Source organism: Lynx rufus, unplaced genomic scaffold, assembly GCF_022079265.1.
Source record: "Lynx rufus isolate CCGP_SWC_20201006 ecotype Redwood Valley unplaced genomic scaffold, mLynRuf1.p SCAF_3, whole genome shotgun sequence".
Taxonomy (NCBI): domain Eukaryota; kingdom Metazoa; phylum Chordata; class Mammalia; order Carnivora; family Felidae; genus Lynx; species Lynx rufus.
This window is the reverse complement of record NW_025814845.1, coordinates 158,817,485-158,835,987: the sequence shown is the minus strand read 5'-3', so window position 1 is coordinate 158,835,987 and position 18,503 is coordinate 158,817,485. Positions and strand designations below refer to the sequence as shown.

General features: G+C 41.7%; 1 protein-coding gene across 10 annotated transcripts in view; it reads right to left on the bottom strand.

Moving 5' to 3' along the window:
- TACC1 (transforming acidic coiled-coil containing protein 1) overlaps nt 1-18,503 on the bottom strand; it is a 91,415-nt gene that overhangs the window by 15,509 nt on the left and 57,403 nt on the right. For 6 of the 10 annotated variants that reach the window (XR_006964425.1, XM_047092063.1, XM_047092061.1 and 3 more), the window contains 4 exons: nt 16,143-17,244; nt 12,446-12,506; nt 10,361-10,568; nt 7,746-7,798 (listed from right to left, as the gene is read on the bottom strand). Coding sequence is in view for 9 of the 10 variants with exons in the window: in XM_047092063.1 (XP_046948019.1) it covers nt 7,746-7,798; nt 10,361-10,568; nt 12,446-12,506; nt 16,143-17,244 (1,424 nt within the window). In the remaining variant the exon portion in view is untranslated. The remainder of the gene's footprint in view (nt 1-7,745; nt 7,799-10,360; nt 10,569-12,445; nt 12,507-16,142; nt 17,245-18,503) is intronic. The other 4 variants (XM_047092064.1, XM_047092062.1, XM_047092068.1 and 1 more) reach the window with 3 other exon arrangements.

The window sequence follows — 18,503 nt, the reverse complement described above, 5'->3', positions numbered from 1 at the left end:
CAGGGGGTTTCTGGTTTCCAGGGAAAATGTGTTCCATGTAACTTTTCCCAAAAAAGGTGTCAACTTTTTAACACAGTGATACTTTGTGTACAACTTTAGCCACTTTGGGTGGAAATGTTTCCAAAATGGACTACTAACTTTCAAGCTTAAGGAAGCAGAAATGGCAAACACATGGCTGACTCCTCTCCCTCCCCCCCCTCCCCCCCCCCCCCCCCCCCCCGCCGCCCCAGAATGAGTCAGGGTCATCAGGAACTTCAGCTGCTCTGTTGTGGCATGTCCCTGCCCTGGCAGTGTGTCAGGTTACAGCACTAATGGGCCCTCCCTCTACAAAGTGGCCACGTGTAAAGTCAAGGTCTGTGCCTGTACTCTCATTTTTTTGCTTCCTTGTTGCTGCTAAGTTTTCAGTTCCCTTCTGATGTGACAGAACTTAAGCTTTTATCATAAACTCAGGTTCCAGAAAGCCATGGTGGTTAGTATTTTTTCACAAGAACATGGACTTCATCCTACTCTCCTTCCTAAAAGGCATTTTGGGGGCTATTTCCTCCCACGGTATGTAAGTAAACTTTTTTACGTAAATAGGGAAAAAGTCAGTCTAATAACATCCAAAATGCCAGCCCAAGTGATCTGGCAATAATCTTAACAATCTTAAGTATCTGTATAACCAATCCATCAGTTAGTGATCATAATCAATCAGTTCTCTGGTATCTTGTTTGAACCAAGACTGAACAGAAAAGTCCCAAGTCAGAGATCAGTGGTTTTTAAACTTTTCATGGTCATTACAACTCGCTCTTTCCCTAAAAAATGCCCCCCCGTCCCCCCCCCCCCACAATTTTTGCATTTAGCTTCACATAGAAGGGCCCTGATACAGAAAGCCCTGGTTTAGGCCACAGAAAAGGGAAATGCAAAAGCCACAAGCTGGCAGTGCCCATTTCAAGCAGCATTTGGGGGAAGGTACCCACCATGCTGACAGGAGTCTGAGGTCCCCCCAGAAACACTATCTTGGGGTAGATCTATCACTAGAGCCAGAAGCCACTTGTGGTGAGCAGTCTCAAACATGGCCTGCAATGACCCCCACCCTGCTGGTACTAATCCTCTCGTGTAATCTCCTCCCCTCGGGAGCAGGCTGGTCCTGGTGACTTACTTCTAAAGAGACTATGGTAAAAGTCATGGGATGTCACTTTTGATATTAGTTTCCAAAAAGACTGGCTTCTGCATTGTGAGAAACTCTCTATGGAGAGGCCCATGTGGCAAGGAATCAACGTCTCTGCCAACAGCTAGTAAGGACCTGAGACGTGCCAACAGCCACGTGAATGAGCTTGGAAATGCATCTACCCCTGATTGAGCCTAGAGGTGACCACAGCTCTGGTTAATACCTTGATCGCAGCCTGTGAGAGGTCAGAGGCACCCAGCAAAGCCGCCCCATGATTCCAGAGCCAGAAATGATAAGTGCTTCTTGTGGATAATGAATAAACCTCTGGACATCTGAGTCATCACATTGACTTCCTATGCCATACTTCTCAAGAAACTTTCTCATAATCTTGCTTCCCATGTAACTTGCCTACAGGGAGATAACACCCTAGGGTCAAGTTGACACATTTAGTTCACTTTGTTGTTAGATTTCTGATTCTAAATTAATGCACTTTAAAATCAGTCTTTTGTGTTTTTATTATTTGAAGCCAGAATCCCCAAGCTAATTCTAAAAAACAGCTCCCCTGTGCTTCCAATGACCCTCAAGTTAGCAAGAATTTGGGAAATAAGCCAAAAGAATTTTCCTAGTAAGGAAAATATCAATGTCTATTCTCGAGTTCAGCATCTCAATCATTTGTGAGGGGATGAATGAGTTGTCTGCCTACTTGCTCAACAACTTAATGTGTCTGGAAGAGGCAGCACTCTGTTGGAGGCGGGAGACAGAACTCAGATGGTGGCAGAAATATCCAGGTGACTGGGCTCTGCAGCCTGCAGCCCTGCCTCCCCTGGCCACTCCCCTCCGCCAGGCCACATGCCTCTCGCCTCACAGCTCAAACTGCAACAGCTCTTAGGAATTTATGGCCATGGCCTATTTTAGCCGCCTTTTCAAGAACCCTAGGATTCAGTTTTTCACACTGTTCAGTCCTTTATATTGCTTATCAAACAGCACAGAAAGCCTACAGAATCTACCATCTCAAAAAACTGCGCCGGATCTCTTCCTAGCCTGGGCAATCTAACACGTTTAACAAAGATGCCAACCCAATTGATCAATCGTGGCCTTCGAAAAGGGTCCTTTTTCATGTCCCCTAATCCTCTTCCCTGTCCCCAAAAAACATTTACAGTTGAGGGCCAAAAAACGCTTGTCTGTAGACAGTGGAGCCCAACACAGTCCTGGTTGCAGGATTTCCAGTGAGCAGGATGCCACAATGGAAACCTCTTTGCCCAGCTCCTTGCAGTGGGAGAATTAGCATCATTAATCTCTCACAGCATGCTGAGTTCATCCCATCTTTTGCCCTTGAACTCACTGGACTAGTACCATCCCAGGTACTTCGCTCTAACAGAGACATGCCTGAAAAACCAAATGAACTTAACTTTTAAGAAGTTTAAGATGTCCTAAAAAATAAAAATAAAAAAATCAATAAAACAAATTGACTCCTACTTGAAAAATGCTGCAGACCAATAGCTGATAAACAAGATGAGACTGGCTACCCATCACTGACTGTCCTCTGGCCTTAGGTATTTTACCCTGGCCGCCACCAACCACTGGCAGTGAGACTGCAAAGGAATTCACTTCCAAGCAGCCCAGAGAGGTGTAAAACAGTGAATGCTAGGCTAACCAGACTCTTTCACTGAGCGTCCTGAATACGGTAATTGCTTCATGCAATACCTATCCCACATTCTAGGAAGTAGAAATTCACCAATTTCAGGGAGTTCAACTGGGGTTACTTTTTAAAAGATGGCAACATAGGATATGTTCAGCAGCTGGCTCCAAAGGCAAGCAGTCCCCATTTTTCTTTCTCGCTCACCTTCCCACCCTTTTCCTATCAGCACTGCCCCATCTCATAGAGGTCTAGCTCTTTGCAGCTTCCATCTTTTACGCTACCAATTCCCTCATCCTCTCAACTACTCAGACCAGTCAGACAGGTGCTCTTGTTCTATGGATGAAGAAGTTGGGAATCCGGAAGTGGAACCAGTCTGTAGTTGAACCAGTCTGTTTCAAAAACCGGGTAAGCCACAGAGATCTGCAGCTGTGCAGAGCAATGCTTGGTCCCCTTGACACAACCTTCTTCAATCATCTCCTTGTTATTATCACACTGAAAGTACAAGGAAGCGCTCCCGCAGTACTTGGAAAACTTCAAAAGGAACTGGCTTCCCCAAGTGCACTCGCAGGCTGCTCTGCTGGAGCGTGTAGTTTCGCCCTCTTGTGGGTGGGGACGGCAGGCACCCCTCCCTCTCAGAGATGAGGAAAGACAGGCCGAAGCCCAAGAGTGGCTGTGCTGCAATCAGGTGGCCCGGCTCCCAAAACAGTGATTTTACCCAGAAACATATGTCACTAATGCGTGAAGCCCTTGTGAGAGGACAACGCTCCTGAGACCCTATGTGCACATCCTCCTTCTGCTCACGCTTCCACAGGCTCCTCCTCCACCCATGTCCCTTCACGTCTACTGCTCACTGTGTCCTGTTGGGAACACCGTGGGTCATGGCCTAATAGTGAGTCCTGAAAACAATTTACTGGGACACACAGTCTGCATTAAAAAATGAAATAGAATATCAGAGTAAATCACACAAAGAAAGGTAGATACTGGTTTGTCTGTTTGTTTTAATTTGAGAGAGAGCACGTGCAAGCAGGGGAGAGGGGAAGAGGGAGACAGAATCCCAAGCAGGCTCCACGCTCAGCACGGAGCCCAATACCAGGGCTTGAGCCCACGACCCTGGGATCATGACCTGAGCTAAAATCAAGAGTCAGATGTGAACCAACTGAGCCACCCAGGTGCCCCTGACAGATACAATTTTGTGCAACTTTTTTTTCTAAATTTCCTTTTTTATTTTTTTTTAAGGTTTACTTATTTTTGAGAGAGAGAGAGAGAGAGAGAGCGAGCACGTGAACACGAGCTGGAGAGGGACAGAAGTGGGGGTGGGGCGGGGAGGCAGAGGATCCAAAGCAGGCTCTGTGCTGACAGCAGACAGCCCGATGTGGGGCTCAAACTCACAAACCGTGAGATCAAGATCTGAGCCCAAGTCCGATGCTTAACCAACTGAGCCATCCAGGTGCCTTTTGTACAATTTTTTTTTATAAATATACAAATGCATATGTTGTGATGTGTTATCTCTATATATATATGTTAGTCAAGATGCAAAAAAAATTTTTTTTTCAATTATCCTGTGTCCCAAAGGCCTTCAAATCTATTAAATCCAACCCAGGCTTTTCTTGAACTCATGCTATGTACTTATTAGAACTGTCTCCTGGAAATAATGGACTTAGAAACTGGTCCCACAGATGTCTCAGAGCCACAGATCTAAAAATTAATTCCTACAATTCTGCTTTTCTTTCTGTATTCTTTTTTTTTTTAAAGACTTATTTTTTAAGTAATCTCTACACCCAACGTGGGACTTAAACTTACAACCCCAAGAACACAAGTCACGTGCTCCACCAACTGAGCCAGGCAGATGCCAACTGTATTCTTAATTTACTGCTTCCTGTGTTCACAGTATTTATTGTGGTAGGTGCTAATGTAGCAGCAAACAGTCATCTACCTGCACCAAGCTTAAAGTGTTAGAAGGAAAGAAGGGAAATCAAGAAGTGACTCCAAGGAGTAGCTTCACAGAACTAAAAGAAATTCCATAAATTAAGGCAAGAGTCAGATGTGCGAGGGAGAGAGGAGACAGCAGATGCTGGAGACAAAGGCAGAGTCCCACTGCAGAAAGCCACACTGGCCATAGGAAGCGTCTGAACTTACTCTAAAGACAGGGGAAGCCAACCAGGAGGTTTAAGCAGAAAGTAACAAGATCAGTTTTGTGTTTAAAACATCACCTTGGCTTACGTAAAAGGATAAGAGAATAAGCCTGGGAACAGGGGGATTAGTTAGGAAACTACTCCTTCCTTCCTTCCCTCCCTCCCTTCATTTATATTTCATTATTTTTTTTTAACTTTTATTTTAGACAAAGAGAGCACGTGAGCAGGGGAGAGAGAGAATCTTAAGCAGGCTCTATGTTCAGTATGTAACCCAACATGGTGCTCGATCTCGCAACCATGGGATCATGACCTGAGCCAAAAACAAGAGTCAGACACTCAATTGACTGAACCACCCAGGTGCCCCTTACCACCATATTTAAAAAGACTGGTGGTGGCCATGGGCTGAAGAAAAGTAGATGAATTTGCAATATATGGTTTCTGGACATAGAAACCACAGATCTTGCTTGTGGAAATAAGAGGGAAGGAGGAGTCCAAGGTTATCTCAGGTTTGTGGGGTGGGTTATCAGTAACACTGACCACTAGGATGTTAAAGGAAGAAACCCTGGGTGGCTTTTGCCAACCTTCCCTTGCCACCACCTCCACCCCAGCTGCAATGCACATCTCCCAAGTTGTCTCACCAAGCAGTCATGGTTCTACCTGATAAATCTCTCAGCCTCCAGCCCATCCTTTGAACTATTACTGATTATGATACTCCTTACTTAAAACCCCACAATAGTCCCCAACTGCTTCTACCATGAATTCTAAGACTCCTGGCACCATGTCTATGGCCCCTGATGATCTGGCCCTCACCTACCTATGTAGAGTACCCTGTGATCACGTGAGATTACTAACAGTTCCACTTGCTTATAAAGGCCATGCTTCTCACTTCCTGCCTTTGTGCAGGGCAACTCTGCTGCCCAGAAAGCCCTTCACTACCTTATCAGTCTTGCAAACCCTATTCTTTCTTTACAACTAAGTTTTCAAATGGAGGAACCTCAGACACCACCACCTTAACCATGTGATCAAAGTTAATTCCACCAATAATGGGACACACTGAGATCCACAACGTCACTTCTGATGAATTCATACCCAAAATGCATAAACTGCATTTAATCACAAAGAAACACTGGACAAACCCAAATTGAAAGATATCCTACAAAACTGACCTGTATTCTTCAAAAGTGTCAAGGTCAGGAAAGATAGAGAGACTAAAGAACTATCACAGATTTTACAAATGAAACAATGAAGGAGGGTTCAATGAGGAGGTGGGGGAAAACTGAGTTAATACCAATAAAAATGAAAAGTTATTAAAAAAAAAAAAACTATCACAGATGATAGGAGACTAAGAACCTGAGAACTAAATGCAACATGCAATCCTGAGTTGGACTCTGCACCAGAAAGAGGACATTACTGAGACAAATGACAAAATTTGAATATGGTTTATAGGTTAGAAAATAATACTGTACCAGTGTTAATTGATTTTGTTAACTGTACTGTGATTATACAAAATGTTAACATTCAGGGGCATCTGGGTGGCTCAGTTGGTTAATCTGACTCTTGATTTTGGCTTAGGTCATGCTGAGCCCCATGTATGCTTACAGTGCGGAGCCTGCTTGGGATATTCTCTCTCTCTCTCTGCTCTCAAAATATTTTTTTTTAAATAAAATTTTAAAATTCAAAGAGTATGAGTGAAAGAAAGATTTACAGGAATTCTCTGTACTGTTTTTGTAAGTCTATAAAGTTTTAAATAATTTTCTTTTAATGAGCTCAAATTCAGCCCCCCAGATACCTGCTACACAGGCAGTCAGCTCTGGCTCCCACAGGCCCTGGAACACATTCTATTACAACATTCATATAGCATTAGTTTCCATTTTGTATCTACTACCAGTACTGTTTAAAAAAAAAACAAAACACAATGCAAGGCATACATAATTTAAAAATTTTCACTAGCCATTTAAAAAGTAAAAAGATATAAGTGAAATTAATTTTAATAATATAGTTAACTATATTTAGATATATATCTAACAATACATCTATATCTAATACATATTGAGATGATCATATCTTAGATATATGATATATATCTAACTATAGATATATATCTAACTGTATATCTATATCTATCTCTATATATAGTTAGATATCTAACTATATCTATAGATACAGATATAGTTATCTATCTATAGATATATAGATATCCATATATCTATATATATAGATATCTAACTATAGTTAGATATATATCATATATCTAAGATATGATCATCTCAATATGTAATCAATATAAAAGTTTGAAACATTTTTTTTTCTTTTCTTTTTTTTTGTACTAAGTCTTCAAAGACTAGTTGTATTTTATACTTAACAAGACATCTCAATTCAGACTGGCTACAGGTCAGGCGCTCAGTGGCCACTGGATAGGAGATCTCAGGATAGGCTATGAGCTCAAGTGAAGAAACTTGTATTTACATTTCATCCCCAGCACCAAACAATGACTATGGTTTATTTAATGAATTAACGCGGGCTTTAAAATAAATACTAAGGCATGCCTGGGTAGCTCAGTTTAGCGTCTGACTTCAGTTCAGGTCATGATCTCACAGCTCATGAGTCTGAGCCTCTTGTCAGGCTCTGTGCTGACAGTTCAGAGCCTGGAGCCTGCTTCAGATTCTGTGTTTGCCTCCCTTTCTGCCCCTCCTCCCACTTGTGCTCTCAATAAATAAATAAATAAATAAATAAATAAATAAATGAAAAATACTGAAGGAAAAAAAAAAAAAGATTAGCTGCACCTCCTCTACACCCCCTACCCCCCACAAATGTAGGAACTTACAGTCATGGTAGATCCATCTTTCTCCATCTTCTGGCACGTCTCTTTCTCTATGCCTAAAACACAGAGAGTCATTTTTATAGTTATCCCAAGAAGTCCGTTCCTTTCTTTCCTAGTGAAAGACTCTGAAAACCTCAGTGCAGGCCCAGACTGACGTCTATGAACACATGAACAGCATTTCAAGATTTTCAAGGGAGCACTGGCATTTGGTTGACGGCTGTGTTGTCTGTGTTAAATGTCTAAAATATTCAGAAGGGAAGTGTGGGGTTAGCCAGCCATACACAGGATCGCCATCTTCAGGTGGAAAGAATAGCAAGGCTGCCACCTTGTGTCCATGAAAAGTTCTGTAAGTTGTACCAACCAAGGGACTATTTCAGAAAGAGGAAGTGACAAGAATGCTATTTTCTTACCAAGTCTGAGTCAATTTAAATTCCAGCCCAGGAGGGTATCCTCAGACTAATTAATGTAGCAGACAAAACAATAAACTCTAAATTTCAATGCCTGAAAATATAAATTCATTCTCCTCCCCACACCCTTCAAACTTGTCTCCAGTCTACCTTCCACTCTACCACCACCAAAGGCAACATTAAAATAAAAAATACTATGCCTTTTCTAATGAAAGGAATGTGTACTCATTGAAGAAAAAATGTTAAATATGAAAGGGCACACAATTTTCAAGCTACCATCTTCCATGTAGCCACAACAAATTACTATCTAAGTGTACTGTCTATTAATAGTGGATTGTTGAACACACAAATGTGACCATCACTATTCTGCTTACAAACCTTCAATGGCTCCCCTATACCTGTAGGATCAGGTCCAGATTCCCCAGTACAACCTCGTTTTCCCACTTGTCCTAGAGTCACAGAGAACTACTGGGCACTCAACAACATGACAGGTTCCTTCTAATCCCTGGGAGAGATTCTTGTTCCCTGGCGCACATCTGTGTATGTCTCTATCAAGACCTAGCGCAAAGGTGACTCTCCCCAGGAAACAGACTCTGCCTGAGTCACCTGACAGCCCGTATTCCTTTCCCACCTCCACGTATCTACCACCCCCCTGCATGACCACAGTCTCTGCCTGCTCCCGGGACATGGCTGATCAGTCACATACACGGTAGCACGAGCTATTCACTATCTCTGAGGATAGCACTATAGTTAACAGAACCCCTGCTCTAGAAATTTCTGTTGGAAGGAATTTCCTTCTAGTGAGGAAGAATATAATTCAAATATCTACATGCTCCTCTACTGAAGGAAGTTCAAAGAGGAATCACTCATAGTCCTTAACCTCAGCAAGTTCATCAAAGACAACTTTTATAATAAATATATGGGGAATAGAAACGGTAAGAAGAAATGTGGTGGGAACGTAAAGCATGGTGGAAGCCAAGAAACAGTTTGGAGAGAAACCAGAAAGAATGGGCAGAATGTTTATAGGAGATGGCAAAGAAAGGTATTTCAAATGTAAGAAATAAACATAGGTACAAGAGTACTCAAGGTTATCCTGCATAACTGGGGTAGAGGGGTGCAGATGGGAAAGCGGCCTGGGAAGAAAGCTGGAACAGTGCCTGGCATGTATACTTTACAGATGGGAAGCTGCGACCTGGGCAGCAGGGAGAGGCCGAGGGAGTAACTCTCCCAAAGTCATCTACTTCCCTGGTTTGACTGTGATTTTTAAAGTTCTAAGTATAAAAGTCCCCACATCAAATTACATTGCTGAAAATCTGAGATGTTAATAATAATGTTTAAGGTAGTCAGGGACATGGCTCTTAACATTTCACAAGTCAGGTTGAAGGCCACAGATGTAACTTGGGGCCTGGAAAGGGACCTCAGCTCTAGAATGTTCTAATGAGTTCAACAGTAAGAAGCTTCAGCATAGGTTAGTCTAGTTAGTTCTTATCAGAACATTAAAGATTTTTTAGGATATTGGTCAATTTCAATCTACCACATCCCTGAACAGGAAAATGTGTAATATTCTAGTAATGAAAGCAATCTCTTCCCACATCAGCACTGTGGCCAAAAGACCATGAAACCAGATGGCCGAGGTTCGAATCCTACTTCTCGTAACGAACTATAGAAATGATCCCTGAAAGTATAGTCTTCGAATCCTACTTCTCTACCACTTGCTACTCAAGTGACCTTGGCTGACCTACTTAACTTCTATGTCTCACCTCCCTTCTCTGAAAAATGGGGTAAAAAAATAACACCTACCAAGGACTAATCAGCTAATACATGTAAAGCATGTAGAACTATTCCTGCACATGGTAAGCCATTATACGTGTTAAATATTATTATTTCTGTAAGTTGAACAATCACAACATGGCTACAGGCCACTGTATTTTGAGATGTGACCACATTAAAAGAAATTATTACAAAATTCAAGTCGTCTCATATGTCGGTGTTTCCTGTGCCTTGTGCCACACTTATCCCTATGTCTCTGGTTCTTTGATAAGACTCCCTTCTGTGCCCCTCATCCAGGTAAAGAAGCAAAGCATAGACCAGCATCCTACATCTATCCTCCAAGTGACCCAATTCTCTAATCTCTTTAAAGCGCCTCCTGCATTGGCTTTCAGGCATTTCTAGGCTTAAGTACGTTATAAAGATGAACATATGCTTCCATACCTGCTTCTGAGGATGAAAACGCATGATTTATGGCAGACACGGGAACATTGGAACATTCAAAGTACTCCAGGTCTTCCTCTGGCTCACCTTTCACCTCGGCCCCAGCTGATTTCTGACCAGATGAAGTGGACGCCAGTTTCTCCTCGTCAGTAGCATGGCCATCCCTATTAGAAATGTCTGAAATCTGGGAGATCACTGCTCCTTCATCCTGGGAAATGCAACACACCAGATGCTACCGTTTAGGAAGACCAACAGTGGGGATGGCGATGTCTCAGGAATAGGGCAGGACAGCCACCATTCCACATGGATGTCTGACAAGACTCAACCACAGATTTGGTACCAATCAAAGAGGAAGCTGGGGTCTCTCAATCATGGAATGCTATGTTTCCTAGAAGCTACCTTCACATCTGAGGTTTGAAAAATTAAACTTTAGCCCACCCAGACTTACAAGCAAGAAGCTGAAGTGGTCCAAGGCAATGGTTTTCAAATATTTTACTCATATATACCTTGAATTGTTTTGGAAAACCTAGGTACCCCACTGTATTTTCAGATGACATCCAAAAACATCTCAGCATAAATATAAAAAACTGCAAAGGATACAATTATCTGGTACAATTTAAACACTGGCCTTGCCTAATTCAATCTAGTTACCAGAGTGATTTGATGATACTCTATCGTCTATTTAAAATCAAGCACGAACACGCTCCTCAATAGCTTTAATAGTCAGAATTTGCATCATACCCTTTCCCCTCTGAATTTGTACTTCCACTCTACTCCCTCCAAGAAATCATCCTTTAAAAAAGCATTTATATGCTTGAAAGTCTTTTAAAGTTCTCCCTACCATCTTTCTCAGTTAAAAAAGATAAAAATTAAAAAAAAAATTCTATGACTATAAGTCTTTAAGTATTAACATTTTTGCTTCTGAAGAGCTAATCATTATAATTAACTAATGCACAATTTATCCTAAAAATATCACAACTTTTGATAAGTACTATCAAATACAAAAGTTTCTACTTTTGTACGATTACATTTTGTTGAATCAATTATTTAAAACTTTTGCAGTGTGATACGTGCAATTTTTCTGAATCAAATCAAAGGTAAATTTCTCACGGTTCTTGTTGCCACTTTAGCAGCATTTGAAAGTGGATAATTACACACTTGTAATAGATGAAAAAATAAATCAGAGGACAAATCATTTTTTGTTTTTAATCTTAAGCCATGTACCCAAGTTTTTGGTCCAAACTGTGTAAAGTAAGTTAAACTTAAAATGCATTCTGTTAACCAGTGAATGCATTTCTGTAATCACGGTTATGCTAAAATAGTTTAAAAAGGATCTTATCCCAATCAGATGGGTCTGCGTGCTTGATTTTCTGTGTTTCTCAATTCATATGGTCATGGACAAATATTTATTGCTAGAAGGAAATAAGGGTCTGCATGAATTTTATTCCTGTTTTTCATTTTTTAAATTATGAATCAGTAAAGAGTCTTATATATTTAAGCCTATTTATATAAATAAGTGAAACAGAAAAAAGTTTTGTAATAGAAATGTCTTTCAATTCTTTGAAACTCTTTCCAAGTTACATACCCAAACAAATCTATAATCAAAAATTATTTTTTAAATTGAGATATAAGTGACATATAACATTGTGTCAAAGGTAATTTTCAATAATCAGGTGACATCTCAGGTTCTCCTACCTCATTGGAAGCAATGAATTAGAAAACCATTTGACTTTTAAAAGAAGTTATTAAAGTCCTTCACTTTCTTAAAATATACACCAATATTTCAAATCTGCCCTTTGTTTGATGTCCCAGACATCAAATGCACCTTAGTAAGATTTAGAATGAAAGAAAACTTTACTCAAAAGAAGTGGGAAAAGGATAGTATGAAGGGTTCCTATGTTCTCAGGAGCCTTCTCAGGTCACTGTGGGAAGTTAAGGATCTGGAAATTGGTTTCCTCAAAACTAGATACTCAGACACCCACCGCAAACTCTTCATTAATCTACCCCTCGCTCCCCCAGGAGGATACAAACACCACTTTGGGGCCACTGATCTAAGAGCCATCCTGACGATAGGCATGGACTCACCTGAGAACACCCGTCCAAAGCAAGAGACTGTGTTTCATATTTCTTCACCTTGCAGCCACTCCTGGAAAGGAAAAACAAAAACAAAAAACAAAAACAGGCCATTTTGGAATCACATTGGCAATTTCCAAGCTATGAGATGGCGCAGAGACAGCAATGTGTGCAGAGAGAAGCGAAAGCATACAGCACCACACAAGTTCTACATCTACACATTTGAGAGGGGGACACCTTTTATGTCTCTGAATCTTCTCCCAAGAGACAAGGCAAGCAATGAAGTATAGCTCAGCTCACTCTCTGAAAAGACCTCCTCATATGCTTCTGTGGGATGTTACACACCAGTACTCTGACCCCTACGGGTTCTGATTACATGCCACCAAGCCTTTCAGAGGTAGCCTTAGCACCTAGAGACATTCAGTTCATCTGATCCCAACTCACTTGGCTTTGACATTCATTAGAAAAATTACCACGCTGGACCAGATTCTTTAAAAAAGTTCTTTATTGCACTAGAAGCCACATAAGTCTGATAGGACAGTTCCAGACCTGTGTGCTGACAGAGAAGAACTGTGGTCAACAGAAAGTACAAAAATAAAACTATTTGCGTAAATTGTTACCATTCCTATGAAGCAGTAATATGGAAAGCAAATGTCAAGTATTTGTGCCAAGACTGGAACTGGGGAAAACTCAAACCACCTGTTATTTTTTAACTAGCACATAATTTATGATCCGAGGATTGGTTCAGATGCTGTTCTGTTTTAATGCACTTAAAATTTCCAGTAAAAACGCCACTCTGACAAAATAAATACATTTACAACTTTTTCTTCTTCTGCAGGGGGGATGGGGCTGGGTGTGGGGGGCAAGACGAGCATATAAAGTTCCCAGAATGTGCACAACTACTGTCTAGTTTCTGGTTTTCTTTCCTAATACTCTTACTAAACGCCACCCCCTGCCACCAAACCACCAAATTTGAGTTGCTTCTGAAATGTATCCCCTGCTCCAAGCCAGCAACCTTATCCTATCAAAGAAGTCCGTTATTTCCAACAACCGCAGAGCAGTCAGTCCCTCCAATCACTGTCGGGATGATGTGGGGGCCAAGCCAGCACGCATTATCAAAGCGCCACGTGAGGCGTGCCGAGCTGGGGAGCGCAAGCTCTCGCACCTAAGGTGGAAGGTTGGTCTCCACTCCGTTAGGTACAGACGATTGCAAGGCTAAGCTGACTCATGAACTGGCAGATGAAATGCAAAAAAAAAAAAAAAAAAAAAAAAAAAAAAAAATCATCAGAAGGTCAAACTCAGATACAGAAGCCAACATGCTATGGAGAGATGGTCTGGGGAGAGGACGTGCCAAAGGTCCCAGGGACGAACAGAAACGGCCGGGGTACTTACAACAGAAAACAGAGAAATTTCACTTGTTCAGTAGTCCTGATGCACCAACAAAATTAGAGACAGGAAAGAGACAGACAGATGGAGAAAAAAATCATGTAAAGCCTGGAATATTTATCTGTAGTCTGGTAGATGTAAAGGCTGCAAAATTCTTTCTATGAGGTGAGACACAAATAAAGATGTCGTATTCATGAATGTTACCATTGGTGAGCGAATGATTATCAGGAACCTCTCTCTAATGCAGTAAGAGTGGTAGAAACACTCAGAAATGCCTCATATCCAAATTTATAGAGGAAGAGTAAACTTCCAAATATTTGTGAATATAAAAAACCAACATTATTTCACTACTGAGAACATTTAAATGTCTCGTCACCCAGATTAAAGGCAATGCATGAATACAACAATAGTGGACAACATATCTGCTCATAACTACTATAAGTGTGTATCACCAAGAAGCTTAAAATGGTTTTACATTATCTTATTTGATCCACAAAATACCAATCATGGAGAGTATGACGTCTCTACTTCACAGGCGGAGAATCTGAGATGCCAATTACATGCATCTTTTAAAAAGTCATACAAGTGACCTGTTAACAGAACCTCTAACTCCCCACTCACTTCTACTTCCACATGCATACTTCCAGTCTTTCTTACCAACGAAGGGATTTTCTAAACAAAGCCCAAGTTACATAAGAGGTCACACACCGTCTCTTATAGAAGGAACACGGAGATAAGAGGTTTGATTATATAACACATACAAAAAAAATCTACAAGGTACATTAAACCAAGAAGTTCACTCACCAAGAACAGAACAGGAGGAAAATGCTACCGGGTGAGGGTGGAAGGACTGAGAGGGTACTTCCTGCTACTGAAAATTTGGTGTACAATAAACTTCCCTCCCTCTGGTCCAGATTTAGTCTCATCTAACATGAATGTACTGGCTATACAGCTTCAACATGCAACTGAAAGGGAGGCTCCCAAGGACTCCTTACTAATTTTGCTAGCCAGAAGCACCGCACAGGAAGCACCAAGGCAATGATGTGGCCAACACATACCCCAAGCACTGTCTAGACAGGTAACTAACCTCAGCCACAGAAGGGCACCTGGCGGACCCCAGATCAATAATATTTTTCAGCAACCATTTAACTGCTCATATATGACCAAAGAACAAATCAAGAGCTACTAATGACATTTCAATCACCTTAGGCATTCTGGGGTTGCTAAAGAAAGGATTTCTCATGGTTCAAGCTTCTTGGTCCTGATGCTTTCTGCTCTTTAACTTTTCTCTCTAGTATACTTCATCACACCACACTAGCATACTCCTTTAGGTCACAATAATGCTGAACATTATTTCCCTGACTCATCTACAGTGACAGCTGGAAATAACAGTACTTTTTCTCATTCTCCCTTTTTACTTTTCATCCTCTGTGTCATTGGTCTGACTTTATTTTTAGTAAAATGTCACAGGGTCACAAAAGGATATATGGTCATCAACTCAAGTTCTGTGAAAAGGTAACCCTGTAACAAATTTAAATTGAAACTTTACGTGGAATAAATATGCCTTGATCACTCTGGGAACTTCAAGGACCCTGCAAAAGTGGTTATGGCGTTCCCAGAAAAGAGGGGAGGGGGAGGGAGACAACACACAACAAAAGACTAATTTAGTCAGATTTACAAGAATGTTTAAAATATTCTTGCTTCTTACTGCAAATTGACCTCCGTACTGATGGAGCCATAAGCTAAACATGGAGACATAAGAATTCTTAGCAACTTTTCGTGGTAGATTTGTTTGTAACAAAAGTCACAGCTTTCTGTTTTAAGTGAAAGACTTCTATAAGACCTTTTGGGACCATTTTGCACGTTACTGATATTAGACCGGTAATCAATCCGGAGAGATGGAATTTTCCTTTTATCCAGAGAATCTGAAGATGGTGGCCAGCACTGACACTTGAATTCTGTATATAAAGCAATTCCTGACAGCCTGGATAGGATTTCTGAAAACCATCAAATCTATGCCTGCTGTACACTCCTCTTTTTTTTTTTAATAGGAAAAATGTACCCAAGGTGTGGAGGTGGGAGAGGTCAGCCGAATAAGCTGAGGATTCAGAAACAAAGCAGACACCCACCAAGGACAACTCTGGCACTTCTAACTGTACCCCAGAGTTAAGCAAAACAGTGAGGGCTATAGCATAAAGCTCTAAGCTGCATGTCTGCCCCGATGCACCTCAAAGATCACTTCGGTTCACCGAAACCAAAAGCAGCTGGCTGCCAAACTCAAGAAAGTACACAGAACACAACACCCACACCCGTCGCCACTCACGTTATTAAACGCGACTTTGCCTTCTTGGGTGATTCTAAGATTTCATTAATATGATTACCGGCGGGAGAACAAAAGTCACTGCTTGCTAAAGTTGTAGTTGGTTTAAAGGGATCCATGGATTCGTCAAGGTGGTAGGAGCCCTTAGAGGAGAGAGGGGGGGTGTTCTGCAGAGCGGAGAGGCCCCCAAAGGGACTGAAGTTGGGGTTATCCCACTGGCTGGGAGCCAGCTTAGCAGATGCCTGGGAGGGAGGAGCGCTGTCTGCAGCTGGGTCTGCAGGCTGGTCCCCACCTTTGGCGCCTACTGGCTTACTGATGCTATCTTTCTGTACCTTGGGAGGCAGTTTGCTACCCAGTTTCCTGCCAAGTTTCTTCGGAAGGCCTTTCCTGGACTCTACATTTTCTACATCTTCTGTGAAATCAAACTCGAGTTTCAGAGGTGAGTTCCTGGACTCCTCCAGCAGCTCAACTCCAGAGTCGTTGGTGTCACTGCCAGGGGCGCTCGAGGTCTCCTTAGTGCCAGGAGGAGGTTTCTGGATCCTGGCGCCGCCTAGCAAAGGATTTGCTTTCCCATCCATCTCATCAGCACAGAACTGATAGGATGCCTGGGGGAGAGGTGAGCCCTCTAGGGCAACATCAGCCTCTAAAAATTCACCAATCGTCTTCTTCCTCAGAGAGACGGGTTTGGGCTTTCTTAGCTTGCTTCTGCTGGGAACAGGCTCTGGACAGGAGCTGGCAGCCTTCAGGTCAGCTTCTGGGGAGGCCTCCAGCGTCACCCCCATGGTGCCTTCTGTCATTGCCTTGTCGGGGATGGCTTCTGGTGTGCTGGAGGGCAAAGCCTCACCTGAGACCACAGTTAGACAGCCATAAGCTGCCTTTGTTCCTAGAGCTGCCGGGGCGTCCGTGGAATTCTTGGTTTCTATCGAAAATGGCCTCACGACTGAAATTTTGCTACTATCATGTTCAGGTTCTTCTTTGAAATCCTTGACTGGGTAAGAAGCAATAGCCTGCTGTGACACCTCATTTTCTGAGGGTCTAGAACAAGTCTCAGATGAGCATTTTTCAACCACTTCTGCTACCAGCTGTTCATCAACTTCTTGTGATTCTAAAAACAAAACACAAAAGCCATCTATTAAAGACTTATCTTTTTGGCGTTGGTAAATACTCTCTACTAGCTGAATCCACCCAGACAAGCAGCAAATTCCTCCCTCTTTAAGAGCTTCTATTAAGCATCTCTAAGGTTCAGCAAGGTTGGCAGAGCAGCCTGGAAAGGAACAGTTGGTATTACACTCTAAAGTCAATCTTCCTATCCAAAATGTATACATGTTTTATCCAAGCTATACACGTAATAATTAGATCAAATAGAGCCCCTGAGGAAAAGACGAAATAGATTGTGAGACTATTGCAAGGCATATTAATATGATGTTATCACTCCACAGGTTAAAGTAACCAGTCTGGAAAAAGCTTGAGACACTGCCAGCTCAGATAGAGGGTTCAGATCTGGAACCAACACAGTTCCCAGGGCCTGCCTGACAGCTTCAGGGTCCAAATGCTACACGGTACACAGATTTTAATCTCTGGATTTTAAAAACAAGTATTCTCTCTTCCCTAGACTATAGTTTAAATAATCGAACTGTTTCAAAATTAAATGAAAAACCCACCATGGCCTGCTCAAAATAACTTCTCTATAGACTTAAAAAACTGAAAGAAACGAAATAAAAAACCTAATTTGAAAAAGCAGATACAGGGGCACCTGGGTGGCTCAGTTGGTTAAGTGTCTGACTTCAGCTCAGGTCATGATCTCTCGGTTTGTGCTGACATTGGGCTCTGTGCTGACAGCTCAGAACCTGCTTCTGATCCTCTGTCTCCCTCTCTCTGTACCTCCCAGCTCATGCTCTCAATCTCTCTCTCAAAAAACAAAACCAAAAACATTAGAAAGAAAGAAAGAAGAAAGCAGATATGGAAATGGCTTTAAAACAAACAGCCTTGGGGTGATGGCTGGTTCAACTGGTAGGGCATGCGACTCCTGATCTCAGGTCATCTCGGGTCATGAGTTCAAGCCCTACGTTGGGCATAGAGCTTACTTAAGAAAGAAAAATTGACTGGATTTAATAAAACTTAAAAAGAGAATCAATGTTACTTAAAAGCAACCACCACCACCACTACCAATAGTTCTTATTTTACTAAGACATAAATCATACAATAATAAAGTTTTTTTTTTTAGAAGTTCTGTCTCAAACTGGGCCAGGTATTCTCTCAAAACACTTGTGAAAAATAAGGATCCTTTGTAATCTGGGTCTTATTAGAAGGAATGCTGCAATTAGGAAGATGAAAGTGAGGGTATTTCCTTAAAGCACAAACTAA